The 19770-nt window shown below is 36.5% G+C and overlaps 1 protein-coding gene across 3 annotated transcripts in view; it reads left to right on the plus strand.

Annotated features, from left to right (window-relative positions):
- Positions 1-19770, plus strand: part of CORIN (corin, serine peptidase) — a 197658-nt gene that overhangs the window by 145260 nt on the left and 32628 nt on the right. For all 3 annotated transcript variants that reach the window (XM_016161189.2, XM_016161190.2, XM_016161191.2), the window contains 6 exons: positions 4028-4259; positions 7695-7840; positions 8616-8723; positions 15840-15953; positions 17803-17913; positions 18949-19078. In XM_016161189.2, coding sequence (XP_016016675.2) covers positions 4028-4259; positions 7695-7840; positions 8616-8723; positions 15840-15953; positions 17803-17913; positions 18949-19078 — 841 coding nt within the window. The remainder of the gene's footprint in view (positions 1-4027; positions 4260-7694; positions 7841-8615; positions 8724-15839; positions 15954-17802; positions 17914-18948; positions 19079-19770) is intronic.

Raw genomic sequence — 19770 nt, forward strand, 5'->3', positions numbered from 1 at the left:
TCCCACAAGTTTCCCCTGGTGTTCCTCAACCTTTAGTTCTATGTGTTTACTCATGCATTTTTTTTTTTTTTGCCTCCAAGATCCAGGAAGAAATGAGCAACTTTGCTCTTCAAATAATTTGCAATGGTTTAGAAATTTCCTGTCCGTTTTTTTCAGTCTCTAGTTAGAGGGAACAAATAGTATCGGGTCTGCTAAAAACACCAGGTACCATAATGGGTGATGACTTCAGTCCTTGGGAGCAAGTAATAGATGAGTATAATGATCTCTTTGTAAGAGCATTCTCAATTAGTAAGTGAAAAATAAAGTATTTAGTTAGAATATTGTTATTTGGCAACACAATGGATGAATGGGTCAAAGCACTGAGCCATCTATAGCTGCAGGCATCACAAAAGGAGAGAAACACAATGTGCCTTCTGATGAGAGAACACCACAGCATCTCTATCCTGCCAGTGGGTGAGACCTGATCAACCCTCTAGGTCTGGATTCAGCTGCTGATACTCAGGAAATAGAGAGGATGGGGGAACGTGCTCACCTCACCAAGAGTGTGCAAGCAGAAAAATCCAGCATCCTCTACAGATGAAATCCTTGGGTTCTTCAACAGTTCAGCTGCAAAGGAAAAATAAAGGGATGGAAAGGGAACCCCGATATTATAAGAGACTTAAAAGACAAAAAAAATTTTTTAAATGAGCAAGCCTGAAATATAGTGAGCTGAAGGTGCTGCACATTTAGTTAATAAAACTATAAAGAAGAGCACTGAAGTGATAACTTTGAAACTTAGCAGTTACTTTTGCGGGGAGAGGAGAAGGCTGATGTAAGACAGTATATGCAGGAGCATCCTGAATGCCTGGCAAATGTCAGTGTCTCAACCTGGGTGGAAGTTACAAGGGTAGTCACCTTATAATAACCCACTAAACTATTAAAAATAGTAATGTACATATATTGAATCATTAGGTTAAACACTCACAACTAATGTGTTATATGTGAATTATAACTCAATAAAAATGATAGATTTAGAGCTTGAGGCAAGGATAAATCTTAGAATATTATATTTGCCAATGGACATTGAAAAGTGACATTTTTCATGTAAATGACCATCATTTAATACCTGATTTCCATTAGCTTCAGAGTAATGACAAGGATGTAAGATCATTTAGCTAACAAATTAGTTAACAATCCTGTCTTTAGGTTGAGTTTTAACAAATCTCGTTTCAAACTTTGGAAGGTGAGATATCATTAAGACTCCACCAGGATCATTGTTTTTTAAACAGATATTATTAAATCTCATCTAGGTTCAGCATATTATGCTAAGCACTGTGTCAAACTCCTATTGATAACACTACTGTGACATTTGAACGTTCTCACATGTTTGTGATATGATCGCCCTCTAGTGGCTATTGTAAACCAGGCTAGTGGGTGAGTCTCAAAAAGTTTATTGATATTATAAATCATAGAACTTGAGGTTGTCAGATATTATGAGAGTTTCTCTTACTTAGCACTTTATGAAAAATGCCTTAGGAATGAATAAAACACAAGATTCAATCAACCATATCACATTCAGTGAAGATCTCCCGAATAACATTATAACTTGATTCTTTCATCTCTCTTAGCTCTGAAACACTTAAAAGTTATGTCTTATTTCAAATCGAAAGCAATAAGTTCTCCACATGTCAAAGAGAGAAAAATTATCTATGTGTTATTTTTGTTTATCAACTAAATGAAATACACCAATAAAAAGTAAAACTTGGTAGGGTGATAGAGGAAGAGAGATAAAGGAAAGTCATATGCAATAAAAAAAAAGACTGCATCAAAAATCCATGTAAATAATCTCATTTTTATATAATTATAAGTATATTTTTAAAATTAGGAGAAATATACAATTAAACTGCATTTACTGACTTGAAAAATGGTCATGATAATTAAGCACAAAAAGTTGAGTAATAACAGTATAATTCTGCTTTCACAGAGACAAACATACATCTCTGTCTATGCATGTAAATGCTCATAGGAATAAAGATGAGCAGTGAAAGGCATCAGAGGATTCAAACTCATCCGTTGACTTTAAAAGAAAGTGAGAGAACAGGAAGTGGGAATATGAAGAACTTTTTCTTTACGCATCTTTGTAATGTTTTTATTGTTAAGAGGCATATGCATTTTTAAAGTAATCCGAAGTCAAAATACGTAAACGTTCCTCTTTCACAAATTAAAGGATATAGTAAACTCAACCAACCCCACACCTCCTCTGTTTCTTTCTCTTCCCTCCATCCTATACTCACCTTGTACTCACCCTCAAGATTGTACCAACTTTATAGTGTTACGTCTTCCCCAGTAAACCAAGAGTCTTGTTACACTTTGTCCATAAGACTTTACATCAGCCATCAACCCTCCTTATCCACATAATCTCTGTGAAGCCCTCAGATTCTTTAAATGGAGGAGTAGTCCTGGAACTGTTTTAATATTTCACACCAATTCTTACTGCTAATCTATTTTCATGCATACCATTTCTTAGATAAATAATTAAATTTAATTTGAATAATAACTCTTAATAAGGCCTGGAGTCTTCAGGCAGCCCAGGCTGTTCTCTGAAGATACTTGCTCAATTCACTCTCACGTCTGGGAAAGTGGCAATGAGGAAACAAGGGGCCTTTCTCTTGCATTCCCCAAAACCTGCCCAAACCCAGCTTATCCTTGGAAGTCTTCATAAGTCCCTCTTGCTCTATCTTGCCCCTCTGGGCTCCTAGCGTCTGTCCAAAGACACTATCCTAGCCTGTTCGTACTACTACAGCTATCAGAATGTGTGCCTTTCTTCCTGTGAAGATTGTGCAGTACATCTGTGGTAGAAACTTTATTTTTTATTATTTTTACATTTTAAGTGCCTAGGATAGTTCTGACACTCCCCTCCCCTCTCCCCTTTCCTTTCTTCATTCTGGCACTATCCTAGGTACTGACTTTGAGATCAAGAAATATAGTTTCATTTCTCAAAAATCTCCAAATTGTGTGTGTGTGTGTGTGTGTGTGTGTGCGCACGTGCGCGCGCACATGCACACACACATACGCACCTGCACATGGGGTGAGGCAAGTAAGTAAAGAACACAGTAAAAAGCAATGAGCATATGGCAGGAACATGCCTAAGATGCTATGGCACTAAGCAGAAACTCATACTGAGAGTGCGATGGGGAGAGTGGTCAGCCAGGAAGGTTTCCTGAAAGAGGTGTTTATGCTGAGTCCTATAAGCCAACGGCAATTTAGCTGGATGGAGAGGATGAGAAACGATCATCCCAGGCAGCAAGTGCTATATGCACCTGGCAGCTAGAACCATAACTGCATTTGAGGGGTGATTACAAGTATGTCAAGAAAAGAAAGGGGTAAGAGAGGAGCTAACAGTGCACACAAAAGCATGTGATTATTTAACTATCTGATGTCACCAAGGAAATACTGCTGTTGGGATAGACACAGGCAATCAGGCTGGAAAGTTAAGGTGTGACTGGAGTAGTAAATAACATGGGATGCCAGCCTAACGGGTTAGGATTTTATCTCTTTGGCAATGGATAGCTAACAGATAGCCTCCTCTGGCCCTGAAATCTTAGTCATGTTTAAATCTGTTGATCAACAATAAAATATAGAAAAAAATCATTTAATTGCCTACTTAGCCAAATTCATTGTTCTTTTTTAATGGCTGTGAAAATGAGAAATATACTAGTTTAGAAGTAATGAATACACTGGAAGAAGAAAACAAATTAAAGTAAGTGAAAGAAATCATGAAATAGAATCACTTTCAGGTAAGTTGAGCCTAGGGAAAAAATGAGAAAGACTTTCTAAAACATGGGCCACGTATACAGAAATGAATCTTGGTTTAGCATCTCCATCAACCAAAGTATTTATCTTTCAATAACAATATTATATACTGCTTGAATTGTAGCCTTAGCTACTTTAAAGAGAAATATACAATAGACTTCAATTTTGTAAGTTTTTAAGGAATTGTTTGTATGCAATATTAATATATATGTATGTATATGTGTTTTCTTGTTAGGTCAATGTGAACCAATTACTTTGGAACTTTGCATGAATTTGCCCTATGACTATACATATTATCCAAATTACCTTGGCCACAGGACTCAAAAGGAAGCCTCCATTAGCTGGGAGTCCTCTCTGTTCCCTGCGCTTGTTCAAACCAACTGTTACAAATACCTTATGTTCTTTGCTTGCACTATCTTGGTACCAAAATGTGATATGAATACAAGCCAGCGTATCCCCCCTTGCAGGTAATATGATGGGATCTCCCTAAGAAGCTAAGAATCTCTGTATTTAACAAATTACATATTTAAAAGGTTAAAAAGGAGGGATTCTAAGAGAATACTTGAGTGAGAACTCATTCTTGAAGTACCAAACAATGGAGGTATGAACTTTCTTTGATAATAGTTCATGTACTTTAATCAAATAAAATCGTTTGTATGCCATTTTGGTTGATTGAGAAGAGTTTTTAAAAATGTGAGTTAGCAGAAGATGGGGTAGTTTTTGCCTCTTTCTCTGGAACATCGATGTGATTAAAATGCTGCCTTCTGATAGCTCTCAGAAGTTAGAGACATTACACAAGGAGTGGCCTGAAGAAGCCATAAAACCATTGCCACCAATTGAACAGGGAATAGACATTGCTGATGATATTATACCTGCTTCAATGAAATAAGAGACAGTGTATCAAAAGTGCGGCTCAGACTTAAGATATGAGTGATATCCTACAAGTTAAGAGCATTACTATGGAGTCTACTGTCTGATTCTAGCTCTGGCTTTTCTCTACCTGCAATGTAGCCTGAGACAAATTTCTCACTCTCTCCCAGCCTCAGTTCCTTTAGCTGTAAAATAAAGATAGTAATGGTTGTCGGGTTGGGTTGTTGTGAGACTAAATGAATATACATAAATGTAATGTACCTTCAATTGATTTTAAGCCCTGAGTAAATAGTACCTCTGATGATAGGACAGGAATACAACTGATCAGTGGCAGTTTGGCCCTTCTCCAATGACATGTGTCAGAGAACATGTATGTTCGAGATAGCCCTCTCAGAGGTGGGTTGCTGCTTTCTCTTCCTAGTGCTGTTTTCCATCAAGGGGTGAACCTACAGATGTGCTTGCCTACATGTGAGTGTTAATTATGGAAACCATATGCTGGGATCAGAAGTCACTTAGAGGTTTAAGAAAAAGCAATAATATCAATATAGTAGACAGATGGGAAAACAATAAATTATAAACCAACTATCAAGTGGATAACAAGGTAGGGGTCACCTATAGAGTTGGGACAGGAAACAATAAAATTTCAAAATAACTGGGGGAACTGAACAATTTGTACAACTAAAGAGAATAAAACATTTTTGGCATGTGCAAATGTAATTCCGAAAATTTCTTTTAAATCTCTTTAAAAGTATCGTTAATAAAACATCTATCAATACTATGTTAAAAAGTTATTTTTAAATTTTATTCCACTTTTGCTAAGGTCAATGATTATGAATAATTACTGTTAATAGTACTTAACAAATTCTTGTCTTCGACTTTCTTTTCATATATATTTTAAAATTTCACTAATGCAGTATCCTCTAGAACAAATTTACATTTACAGATAATTATAATTTCAGGGCTTAAGTTTCATATTATAATGCCTAAGCTGAGACTGATCCTGAAATGTTTTTCAGTCAACATTTTGGCGAACTTCTTTTAGATACTTTGGTTCTGTTCCTTAGGTTTACACATACACATGCATCTTTCATTGTCAGGGCTAACAAAATGAATTAAACATTTTGATATTTATTTATAAGAAAAATTTGTATTATGAAGCAATACATAATTCTGTTGTCAAGTCTGTTTATTGATCTTAAAATTAGTTTTTAAGTTATGAGTTGGACAACTCTAACATTACCAAGCCCTTACTATGTTCTGAATACTTTAAAGTACTTCTGCCGTCTCGTCCTCAAAATCACCTTTTGAGGTAGGCCTCTATGGTCAGGGCTGCTATCTATAGCTGAGCATCACACAGGTAATGGTAAGAACAGCGCCCCCTGCAGTTGTAGTGCTATATAGTGTACTATCTCCATTTTTTAGAAAAAAAAAAGGAAATGGTAGAACCAGGCACTATATACTCTTCCATATAAATTAAGTATTATACAATTAATTTAAAATATCAGCAGCAATTGAGTTACATACTTTAAAAAATAAATCTACAACAAAAATATGCAGTCCAACAGAAAGCTATTGAACACATTGAACTTCCCGTTTTTGCAAAACTAATATGGGAAAGCCACGGCTTTGTCTTCTCTCCAAATCCCTAGGCCAAACCAGCATCGAGTTATGTTCTGTCTTGTTAAGACTTAAATGTAGACAGAACTTTCTTTGAAACTTACCCATTTGATTGCTAATCATTCCCTACCTTGTGAAAATTAGCTTATAGTTTAAATTTCAAAACTTTTGAGAAATTAGAATGTACTTGAAAGGAAATAAGAAATTTGCCTAAGAACTTCAGTAACATCTGCTTAAAAAAAAAACTATTTAACTAATTTCTTGGTATTATATTGAGGCAAAACCATGTCCTCTCTTTCTCGCCCCATACCCCTTAGAAAGTAAAGACATCTTTCATGAGACATGTTGATATATCAGTTTAAAAATATTCTGGTACAGATGAGAACACACATAAAGCACCTAGCACAATGCTTAGTATATCTTTTCTTTAAAATAAACTATTTTAACGAACTTGAGCTCAACAAAGATGAATTTGGGAGAAGTACCAAGCTTTTCAACAACATTGGACTAAGTTATAGGAATGAAGGCAATGAAAGCCTTAGATAAACCAGGTTGGCACATGCAATGGCTCACGTGGCTGGTCACCGGAAAGAGAGAAGGCTGAGGGCGTTGTATAGATTCCATGACCATAGGTGGTAGACTATCCACATTGATGCTGGGGATTTCCCTGCTTGGAACAAAATGTTAGGAATGTATCTGTCTGAAAAACGAAAGAGAAAAAGTGAGAAAAGCAAACCACATGGACTCAGAAGGGAATCCATGTTCTGAATGTTGTTTAGGGTACAGACCTGCAACTAGTAGACAAATAGGTCCTAGAGATCTAATGCATAGTATTGTGAATATAGACAACGGTACTGTATTGTAGTCATCAAACTTACTAAGACTCTGGATCTTAATTATTCCAACCACACACAAAAAAATATTAATTTTGTGTCATGCTAGAGGTGTGCTAACTACAACTGCTACAGCAATCTTCTTATATCATATAAATGCATCAAATCAACATGTTTTATGCCTTAAATTACATAATGTTATATGTCAAATATATTTAATAGAAAACAGAACAATCGTCTACTTCTGTTTCTGCGATGAAATTTCTTTTGTTGAAAGTATGTTACTGGAATGTGTTCTCTTTGTAGAGATATTGCTTGCTTTGGTTTCCCAAATACCTACTATGTGACTGTACATCTACATATTTTGGTATACACACTCACACACACACTCTCATACACTCACACTCACTCGCATACACTTTCACACATACACACACACACACTACACATACACATACACATACGCATACACATATACATACACTACACATACACACAGTATTAGAACCCGTTGGATTCCTAACACAGGTCGCAGATGTAGCTATTTCTTCTTCTAATGTTTTGTTTTTCTTGTTCTCTTAGAGCACTGTGTGAGCACTCCAAAGAACGCTGTGAATCTGTTCTCGGGATCGTGGGCCTACAGTGGCCTGAAGACACAGATTGCAATCAGTTTCCAGAGGAAAATTCAGACAATCAAACCTGCTTAATGCCTAATGAAGATGTGGAAGGTTAATTTTTAAATTAATTTCGGTGGGGTATCTAACATGGATTAAAAATCAGCTACCTTTTTTGAAGTCTCCATAGCTGTTGTTGGGGTTTTTTTTTTTTTTCTATTTAATTGTCAATCAGGCTGCACAGGTGAGTGAATCTATGAATTTGATTGCTTTGAAGAATTTGGTATTCACCTGTTGGACATTGTTTTCATTTTAAAAATAAATTGCAGAGATGAATTTAATAATCTAGGATTTAACTACACTTCATTTTAACCACATTTGACTAACAGAACCCGTTATATATGGGTGCTGCTTTTATGCCAGGGGTCCTGAAGGTAACAATCAGGACTTGGCTCCTTCATGTGCAAAGCATTCGGGGACCTTGGTAGTCCAGGATTTTCAGGTAGAGAGATGGAATCAGAGACCCGCCCACCAGGTAGAAAGACTGCGATGAAAAACACTTTTGGTACATTAAGGGCGGCTGGGTAGTTAAAACCATTGACTCCACAGGACATTTTAGGCTCTGTCAATTGTTAGGTCCTCCATTATGGAAAATAGTTAATTACCGGAACAGCTGATCTGAAGAGATGATGCCACAGGTGAAGGGGGAAGACACTGATAAGCGGACAGAAGAAAGCATGTTAACTCTGGCTGGTTCAGCGTCTCAGAGAAACATCCTTACCTTCAACAATAGCTCCTTAATGGCATCCCTCACTTAAATAGATAAATTAGCTAATGGTTCTGAGTTTTCTGTTTATTGACAGTAATATGACCCATTGCTTTTAAACAGAATGTTCACCTAGTCATTTCAAGTGTGGCTCAGGACGGTGTGTCCTGGCTTCCAGAAGGTGTAATGGTGAGCCTGACTGTGACGATGACAGTGATGAAGAAAACTGTGGTATGTATGCGAGATGGCACTTTTCTTGAATGTACACTAAGTGGTTAGGGTAAGGGAACGTGTTAAAAAATGTCAACTGTTCACTAATGGTTGTAAGTAGTGATTACAATTGAATGCTAATATATTTTCCTCTTAAATTATCAAAAGACAAGACATGAACTGATGTTTCTCCTGTTAACTCTATTGATTTTCCCTAAATTATATTTCTGTTTAAACCTTGATGATATATGTGCAAACTCTTCATAAAAGAAGAAGCACTTCATTAATGTAAGGAATTATTTTTATTATTAGAGATTATAAAGCTGTCGTCATCTGTTTTAAAGTCAGAAAAATAGTGTCTTTGCCTATCATTCCCATGTTGTTAGATAGGCATCTATATACACACAGACAGAGTTCAGGCTCCAACATACAAATTTAATTGGGATTTATTTTCATGCCCTCTCTGATTTTGTCTCTCTTGGCAAAGGATAAAACTCTTCCTGACATTTCTGTCATTATGCTCCAAAGTCACCAGTGGAAAGGCCAGAAGTGCCAATAGTAATTTAAGTGGAGCTAATTTCCATTTTATTTCTCTGCAAGCTTTTATACTTGTAACCTCAGAATGTGTCAGGGCATAGAAAACAGATAATGCTTTTACTAAACAATATTCTGGAGTAAAGCATTTTCTGCTAAATATATTGACACTTTTTGCCATTGAAAGCACATAAAAGCAATACATCTTTTAAAATCATTTTATTCTTTTGGCCTTTTAGGCATGAAATATTTTTTTTCTTCCAAAAATAAATTTTCCATAGTAAACATTGCCCTTCTGGTCTAGACAAAATGTCACAAACAATCAACTGAAATCCTATCAGCTGCTATAAATATGGACGAGTGCTTCTTCTAGAAAGCTAGTGCTGTCAGAATAATGGTAAAATGACCAGGGACGAACATACGGTGTTTTGAGAAGCTACTGTTATTTGCTCATCTGTGGTCTTTATGTAGAGAAATAAATAAAGACTCATTGAATATCCCTTATATAAGTGGTTTGTTAAGAATCTATTAGGTTTATTTGCTAAACAATGACTTTGATGGGTTATGATATTCTGAGATGCAATTTTAAATGGATTATTTTAGATGATTCAAAGAGGTTACATGGTATTCTGTTGCGGGGTAAGGCTAAACCTAAGTTTGAAGTAAGGGACTAAATATTTAAGAAATGTAAAAGATTAGTTTAAAAAAGAAAGCCTTACCAAGACTAAAAGACTAAAATATAGAATATATTCTGCAAAAAATTAAATAATAAAAATTTCAAAACACTATAGGATTTAAATGATCCTAAAATATGAGGTTTCTAGTTAACTAATGAGTTTTCACCCATGCTTTAATCACACAAAGGCACACCAGAATGACACAATAAATTGTCTAATCCCTAACAGACACTCAAAATATTGATGGGACTACTGAGAGTTCTAGTTAAGGAAAGTTAAAAATGGGTAGGGAATTAATACATTTGGAGTTATAGTAATTACCCCAACAGTATTAAGCTACGAGAAAACTCTCATTACCTTTTCCAAAGCAACTAATAACAGAAAATTTACATACATTTCCCTTTGGAATGCATGTACACATTTGAATGCACATGTCTGATGCTCTGCGAGGATGTGACTCTCAAAATCATATAAGGGAGTCACATAGAGGAAGGCTTAAAGGAGGACTATTGGGAAATCGTCCAGTTCCCACTTTGCCTACTTGCTTCATTTGTCTGTTTCCATAGGCCTGTATGGGCATAGCATCGGTAGTGCAAACGTCAGTTCCTGTGAATCTAGGTTTTGCCTCAGGCTTCTTGTTTTTCTGATTTATTCTGTCCATTGTTGAGTTGAAGGCATTTAAATGCTTGGATTTTACTGACTAATGTGACAATTAACTATTCACTCTCACACATCTGCATTATTGGGTTTTCTCCTCAAAGCAAGACTTATTTAATTTAGTTACAAAATAATTGATGTTTTGGAAATCTGCCTTGTATCTCTTTGGCACATCTGCAGGAGGAAAACATAGTTACAAAGGCACATCATTAATAAATACACTTTTGAAATATATGCATTAGAATTTAGCAATGAACAATGTTCTTGTCTGCTCTTATAAATTTTTGTTGTTGATGTTTTCATTGTTTAATTGCTAATGTAAACAACAATTAAAAACATTATCAGTATTAGTAATGTTTCAGCAAGTGTTTGGAAGTATGCAAATCTGAACACAACAATACAGAATTGCTTCATGGAAGGGAAGCCTAAAAGATGGGAGTAGTTTGTAGACAGTTGTATCAGAACAGAAGCCCTTCATTGTCTTAAAGGTTGACGGTTGTTAACTGAACATATACTGTATAGATGGAGATGTCTGTAAAACTAGCGACTTGATGAAACAAGTTGATTTTCAATCTAATATTTTGAAAGTATTGATATTTGAGCAAAAAAGGCAAAGATCTGGGCAAAGAAATAAATGAGAATGACATAAAAGAAAGGAGACCTAAGGAAAAGAACAATGGAGTTCTATTTCTGAACTTGGGTTTCATTGCTATAGATTAGAGTCTGTGAGACTGATGTTAGTTTATGCTAAGCCTATGCCCACAATTTGTGTAAGGTACCAGCAGGAGCAAGGTGCTGCCTGGGCTGTCATGTGAACAGAAAATCTTCTCAATAGGGCAGTTAAATGAGAATATGGGTAAAACAGTTTCTTTATACCTTCTGTAGAAATAAAACCCTTTATCACATGAATACAGCATCATGATTACTAATTGATCACACTCTACATAAAAGCATATACTCCATAAGGAGAAAGATTGACAGTACAAATGTCCAAATGTAGTAAGTGCATTTTTGTTTATCTTCAAATAATTAAAAAGCATCTTGTCATCTACCTTTGATCTCCTCTTGGACTCAAATAAAATAAAAACTTCAACCTGATCTTTTTTTTTGGAGTCAAACCCCTTTAGGCTGTATTTAAAGCCTCGGACTCTGATATTTGTGGATTTTACAGCTTGACTTTAAGTTTTCCAAAGGCTTTTCTATTCATTTGGACACTTTAATAGTATTCGTGTAATTTCTCACAAAGAAAGGCTTAATTAGCTTTTTTTTTTTTTTTTAGCACTCCAAGTAGCCAAGCTCCATGACTTTATATCCCTTTGTCTCTTTGCTTATAGAAGACATTGACTCCTTGCTCTGTGACTAGTAGAAGACAGAGTGAGAGTCATTGTGTCATATCATGTGCTTTCGGGATGAATTTTCAAGATTGATATCTAATCGCGCAGTAGGGTTTAATTTTTCCATGTTAACAGAGAGACATTCTCGTTCTCTTTAGATATTTTGCTACTTGGTTAACTCTTTGCTATCTTAACTGGTGTCTTGGGGAGGCAGCCGGAATGGCAGAGTGTTCGCATAGACTTGGGCTTGGATTTAAATCCTGACTCAGCCCTGAGAGGCTACGTGACTTTTGGCTAGTCACTTAACTTTTCTGGGCCTCGGTTACCTCACTTGTGAAATGTGGAAAACACTCACTTTATTCCCCACAGCTTGGAATGCTTATAATATGACTGAATAGTCCTACCTGCCATGGTGCTAAGGAAATCCAGGAGGCAATGCCCTTCGAAGGTCACCCCAGGGATTTCCCTTGAGGGAGGTAGTCCTGTCTCCCTTGTCCTTACCTCTGACAGACTAAGGTGTTTTTTTATAGCAGAAGGCAGCAGACCGACATGCCATGCCCAAAACATGAGCTGGGCAAAGTCTCTGGTTCACATAGCAAACATGGGCAGCAGGGAGGTGCCACGTCCTGGAGGTGGCACTTATTTTGGGGTGGGTGTCCCCATCTCCAGTATTATAGTCACTGAGGGGAGTCCCCAGCCTGCAGTTTAAAGCTCTTTGTGTTTCTTCATCCTGCCTCTTTACAGGATACTAGGCCAGCACATTGAAGAGGATAGTTGGCACCGAAAGATGAGGTCAGGAATTATTAGGAGGACTGCTGAGACTTTTTAACTGAAGATGAGCCCTCTAGGACTCCTGCCCCTGATGGCCATGCCCAGAGTTTAGTGCTGTCGCTCTTAGAGCCTGGGGCTCCATTGCCCAGGGTCACAAGCTCTGAAGGGGCCTTTATACCTGCTAGTCTTGAGCCTCACTTCTAAGGCTCCTGTGATCTGCTCTAAGGTCACACCCACAGCCACTTCCTGGAGCACATGCCGGTCCAAGTTGGGTAGATCCAGACTATTCCAACCTCTGGCAGCCCTGGAACTCAGAATCACTTTGACCCCTTCCTCTTGTAAACAGCTCCTTCTGAAGATGTTTTTTGATTTCATGCAGCTCAAATTAGCAAATCTAATGAGTAGGCCTACTTAACCTATAAGAAGTATACAAAGCATCTGCCTTAAGGTGGTTTGTTGCTTTTACCTATGATAACGACTTTTTTGGTAGAGGAAAAAGGTGCCCCAGTTCAGGAGGGAATTGCCTCTGGCAGGGAGGCCTGCTTCACAGAGTTTTTATGCAAATGAGAGCTAGAGTAAGTGATACCTAGGGTGGCAAACCATCCCAGTTTGCCTGGGAATGAGGGTGGTTCTTAGCAGGAGGAATGTTTAGTGCTCAAACCTTGAAAGTCCCTGGCAAACCAGGATGTGTTGGTCACTTTAGCAACACTCTGTGGCCTTGATGAGTAATCGTTGTCATAATATCTGCATCAGGTGGTTGTTATTCTGACATCAATAATTATTACCTACGGTGACTTTAAGCGTCTCAACCCATCCATACCTGTTTTTAATGTTTAATGAAATCATACTCTTTCCTTTAAAGCATACATTTAAAACATAATTACACCAAAATGTCACTTTAAAGAGAGGGTGGTTTTGTCACAAAATAATACTATCATCCATGTGACTAATATCTTGATCTTTTCAACCTACTTCATTTGTGCTCATCATAACTCCACAAAGAAGATATTAGGCCACACGAACTTTTAATTAGAGAAGAGAAGATACAGAAGAGTAAATTAGTGTTTACAGAGCACTCATTTAATCTTTTAGCAACCTTGTGTAGCAAGCATTATTATGACCATTTAAAAGATAGAAAGCTGAGGTTCAGAGAAGTTAAGTAACTCATCCAAAGTTACACAGCTAGTGAGACTGGAGCTAGGATTCAAATACAGGTGTCCGACTCTAAAGCTGTGCTACCTTCGCTTCTTTCCCTTCTATATAATGCAGATTATCATTTGAGGAAGGACTGCAACTAAAGATTTGCACCTGGATTCCAACTGGATCTCTCTTGCTAAGGCTGGATTTGGAGAAGTTTATTTACTTTCTTTAAATCTCAGCTGCTTCACTTGTAGAATGGTGATCATAATACTGACATTGTGGCGTTCTTGTAAAAATTTAAACTCGTATCTAGAATGTGGGTTTATAGTGGGTAATAAATATCTTTAATTACCATCATTATTATCTATGAGGATGCAGGCCTTATGTCTTGGATCTACTTTTCTTTCATCATCTCGCTCCAAATATCCAAGTTCTGCATGCTCTAAGGCAGGGTACCTTGTCTGTGAATAGTCAGAAAGACACATGCTATTTTCTCTCATCCTCTACTAGTATGTGGTGGGGTTTGTGATGAGAGAAGGTGGCCCCTAGAGCTGAGCAGGCGCTGAGGGATGCCGAGACCTCTTTCTTGAATTCCCTTGCTCTCTGGTGGAACCAGCATCTGTGCCATTTGGTAGGAGCTGTGCATCAGAGGGCAGACTTCAGGCTCTTTCCTTGATCCCCAGGGACCTCAGGGACTATCATTGGCAAAACATTCAGGTGATGTCTGTATCCTCTGATAGCTGAAAACTCAAAATAATATTCCCATGAATTCCTAGAGTAGATGTCCTTGGGACTAAGACCATTTCAAATGTACAGCTAATAAAGGAATTTTACTATTTATTTCCTATATTTTTGAATGATGAAACACTGTAAATCTAATTAGATCTCATAGTATAAATTTCCTTCTTGGTGACTTATTTTGATAATTGTTTTCAATAAAAATTTTGGAAAAGCAATTTTTTTTCTTATAATAGATTCCAACAAACCTGAGCCAATCATCTGTGAAATTTCTCTGAATTATTTGTACTAGGTCAGATAAGAAATAGCATTTTTTAAAGAAAATTTTTTTTTTTTTTTGATCATTGCTTTGCATATCACTCACTTTGAACTAAAAGATCTTTCCCTGGGAATGAGAGAAACTTTTTATTTCTTACATGATATGAAGTTCCATTTAAATACACATGTGTTGAGGCCTGCCAAGTGCTAGTTGCTATCCTAGGTAAGGGTGCAAAGGGTACCCAAGGATGAATGGCATGTGATCTCTTCCTTTATGTACCTCACAGCCTGGTGAGGGACATGGATCCAACTACAGTGACAAAAACACATTAGACTTTTGGCATATTTTTGCAGACATATGAGCCACACTACATTTGATTTAAATGGCATTTAAGATCATTGCAATTGCTTCTATTTCATAGGCAAATTACAGTTCAAGCTTATTGTCTTGATCTGGTGCAAATTGTGTTCTTTTCCATATTAATTGATGGTACCTAACCTCACATCTTTGGTACATTACTGAAGTAAGTAACGGCTTTCATACCTGGCTCTTAAACTAGTTTTGTAGGTGTTTGACATAGGAGGAGCCTCTTTTGCTAAATACACATTTGTTGACTGAAATTACATTTTTAGATAATAAATATGTAGATCACTAGGTTTTGGCATATTTGCTTAAAAGCTTAACTTACTATTTCATAGATGAGTTTTAATGTGTTGGCAAATTGACTCAGAAAGCAAAAGGAACAGCTAAACATGAATGTTAATGTATAATTGCTTTTTTATTTTTTTCTCCATTTCTCATCTGCTGCTTTTGATCTTCTCTTAAGAGAGCTACACTATTTATATTGCAGTATAGAGATTATCAAGTATTTCTACTTAAATTTTCTTTTTCATAGTGTACAGGAGTCAAAACTCTTTAAGAAAATAAATCATGCCTTTATGTTATAATTTTTCTACATTGCTTGATCAAATTCATCTTTATTTTTGCCTCCACATCTATTGCAAATGACCTTTCCTTCTGTTTCCAGGCTGTGAAGAGAGAAATCTTTGGGAATGTCCAACCGATAAACAGTGTTTACAACACACAGTCATCTGTGATGGGTTCCCAGATTGCTCTGATCATATGGATGAAAAAAACTGCTGTAAGTACTTATGCGAATTTGTCAGCACAACCTCTTATTTTAAACACTAATTACTTTTCATTTCGAATATGAGCTAGAAATTTGGAAATATGTATCAAAAGCTTTTAGTATGTTCAGACCTTTTGACCAAAACTCCACTTGTAAGAATATGCCAAGAAAACGATCAAGCATGTATTAAATATATGCACAAAGATATTATCCTAGCATTATTTATAATATAGAAAAAATTAAAATACCACAAATATCCAAAAAATAGGGAACATAAAATCCAACCATAAAATGAAATAATATGCAAACATTAAAAATCAAATTTGAAGAGTAATTTCCCCTGGTTTTATTATATATCATTAGGTGAATAAAACAAAACATAAAGTATTATGTGTATTATCATCCTGAGTTTTGAAAGAATATTTATCTACATATGGAAAAATTTCAGAAGGGAAGGTTATAATAAAAAGTTTACAATTATAACCCCTGGATTGTGGGATTATTAAATTTCTGTGCTTTTCTATCTTTTTTACCTTTTCTAAATGAATGGTCACTACTTTTAGAATCAGTAAAAGATACATAACTCTTAAGATATTTTACCTACTAGTTACAGAACACCCAACTCAAACCAACTTGAACAATGAAGACATTTATTATCTTTTATTACCATTTGTATCATATATGACACATTATCATAGAAAAAGCCAAGTATAGGGGGGCTTCCTGAGGCTGGGTGCAGGAGTTTGGCACCACTTTTTTGATCGATTCTGTTAGGCTTGACCTTACGCTAGCTCCCACTAGGGTCAAAGGTAGCTCCCCAAAGCACCTGGCGTGCTTTGCTCCCTAATCATATCCAGTGGGAAGGAGTGAGAACCTTGTCCTTGTCTCTTGAACATCAATTAGGTATTCGCTCAGATTAGCTAGCTTTGAGCAGGGTCCTAGCTAGCAGTCAGGAGCCTTTGTGTGGATTAGAAAAGACAACATTTAGACAGATGAAATGCAAAAAGAAGCACTTCTTACAGAGAACCAATTAGAAAAAGAAGCTGATTTCTCCAGGCTGCCTCTGTCCCAGGCTGACACATGGCCTGGCCAGCAGAGTTTGGGCAGAAACTATATTGTAAAGCACAACACACAAAATCATAGACCAAGACCCCAATCTTGGATCACATGTTTACTCTTAGACTAATAACTGTACTCAGAACAAAACAATTGTAGTCAGAAAAATGCAATGTCTCACTTAAAGAAATCAGAACCTCTGGAGCTAGGGATGAGATGAGGGGGGTTGCTGAACAAAATCAAATTTCCTTAAAAAAAGAGGGAGAAAGGAGATAGATGCTTTGTAGGAAATCAAGGAGTTTTACTATGATTTTTAAAAGCCCAGGAGAGAATTAGGATGTGACTCAGAGAGTCATTTAATAGCAGAGATGTAATAAACAAACAAACAAACAAACAAACAAACATTATCCATATATGTGAACATTGCTGGTTTTCATCCTATGGTGACCAGTGTGTTCATCCCCACTGCTCTGTGAGTGACACTTCAGATTTTAACCCTGTTTTTAAATCTTTGGTATTTCTGCTGCTCTGGGTATCACTTTTTCAATCCTTTTGTTAGAATTAGAGAATCTAATTCTCTTGGAGAAAGTTCTGTTTAAATGCTTGTTATTTGTATGGATTGACATCTATGAAATGAGATTTTACCAATTTTGATTTTCAGTCTTAACACCTGTTTGGAAGCCTCAGTGACCTCATCTTTTCTTCCTTCCACAGTCCTGTGGGCCAGTGATCATGTACATGCTGGTGATAATCACATGTATCTGTAAAACATTTCTGTCTTCTTCTTTCTTGTTCCCTGAACCAGCGTTTTGCCAAGATGATGAACTAGAATGTGCAAACCATGAGTGTGTGTCACGTGACCAGTGGTGTGATGGTGAAGCCCACTGCTTAGACAGTTCAGACGAATGGGACTGTGGTAAACTGCTTGTTTCTACCATCTGCTGTGCCTCTAGTGCCTGTCAGACATTTAAGCTAAATGAATCCTAAATGAATTCATGGATTTTACTAACCAAGTTAATCTATTTTGCTTTACTATTGAAAAGCTGACAGTAGTGATTCAATGTTATTTCCAACTCATAGAAAATTTCCCTCAAGTTACTTCTCTATTTGTAATGTCTACATTGTGTAAAAACATTTGGGTTCAAATTGTTTTGACCTTGCAACTGCCAGAATATAATTTTTAAATTTATCACCCAGCTTCAACAAAGATCAGCATGTTGTCATTCTTGTATTATTGACACCCCCTGGAATAGGATGTTAAAGTGGCCCGTCCGTCTTTCCTATCCTCAGGCTCCACATCCCAACGAGACTTCCAACTATTACTCCCTTAAATGGACAGGACTTAAAAGCATCTCCCATTATTATCTCTGATGTTGCAGTTTGTAATCTTGAGTTTGATTAATTCCGTTGTCCCACATTCATCACTCTTCCATTCACTCACCACTTATTTCAGTCCTTTGCATTATCTGGCCGAATCATAGTTACCATGTGTTTTGTCATTAATTGCTCACAAATTACCTGTGATTCATTAAGTACAGAGGATTTTTTTTTTATAAAATAGGAATTATAAAATATTGATTCCCATATGCTTTCTAGAAGGAAATGATATAGTTACAACTAGCTCCTTATAATTATGCAAATAAACCCATGGGGATGGACCCTGTCTCTAGCCATCTTCTAAGTAAAGATAAGTTAAGAACTACCTGTCTCTTCACTAGCGTCTACAGTTCTCTGAAGGCAGAGAACATTTCTAATTCACGTTTTTAATCCTCCACCACACTGAGAGCAGTGATTTGCACAGAGTAGGCATTCACCAAATGGTTCTTAAATAAAATTAATAAAAATGAATACATGCAAGTGAAGCAGAGGCATGTAAATTTATCATTTAGTTTCATAAGAGGAAATGTTTTTAATTAGGGTTTTCTCTCTCTCTCTGTTTTTTTTTTTTCAGTGACCCTCTCTAAAAATGTGGACTCCTTTTCATTCCTGACTGTTTATAGATCTGCCACAGAACACCTTGTGTGTGGGGATGACTGGCAGGAGACCTTGAGTCAGCTGGCCTGCAAGCAGATGGGTTTAGGGTAAGGTCAGTAGTTTGTAGCACTGATGAGTTTCCCAGAGGGCTTCACGAAACTTGACAATAATAGCTTCCTTATGAGAGCAGAGCGAGTGAGTGCTCGCAACAGAGCCCTCCACAGCAGGGGAAATGAATCAGGTGAGGGGACCACATTTAACTACAGGCACCTGCTATGAAGAGTCTGGGTTGAAAGCCTGCCTTGATGAAACCTCTAAAAGTAAATGAAGTAATTGCATTTTAAGTACTTCTGAAATGAAATGCTTTCATATTTATAAAAGCAGTAAGATAGCTTTCTCTGAGGAAATTGGATGGGAAAATTTTACAATTTTCCACCAGAGATTATTGAAAATTCCTTTTTAAGAAATACACATTTTTTAAAAAAAAATCAATTGTGAAATAGAACTTGAAATTGCTAGTATTTCAATTTACCTTGTGTAATGCAGAAAATGTAGATCAAGAATTAGTTCATCATTTTTACGTCTTAGTGAAATGAAAATATACTCACTCTGGCTTTGACACAAACACACTGAAATAGATACTTTGAAAATTGGGTACTTGCTATTTTGTGGGGTTTTTTTCCCCCATATCTACCGGGGGTGGTAGAATAATAATTGAAGAGTCTTAGAATATATATGTGTGTGTATACATATTTTTTTTCTTTTATCACAGTTGTATGTGAGATTTGAGGGAAATTTA

Source organism: Rousettus aegyptiacus, unplaced genomic scaffold, assembly GCF_014176215.1.
Source record: "Rousettus aegyptiacus isolate mRouAeg1 unplaced genomic scaffold, mRouAeg1.p scaffold_m13_p_10, whole genome shotgun sequence".
Lineage (NCBI taxonomy): Eukaryota > Metazoa > Chordata > Mammalia > Chiroptera > Pteropodidae > Rousettus > Rousettus aegyptiacus.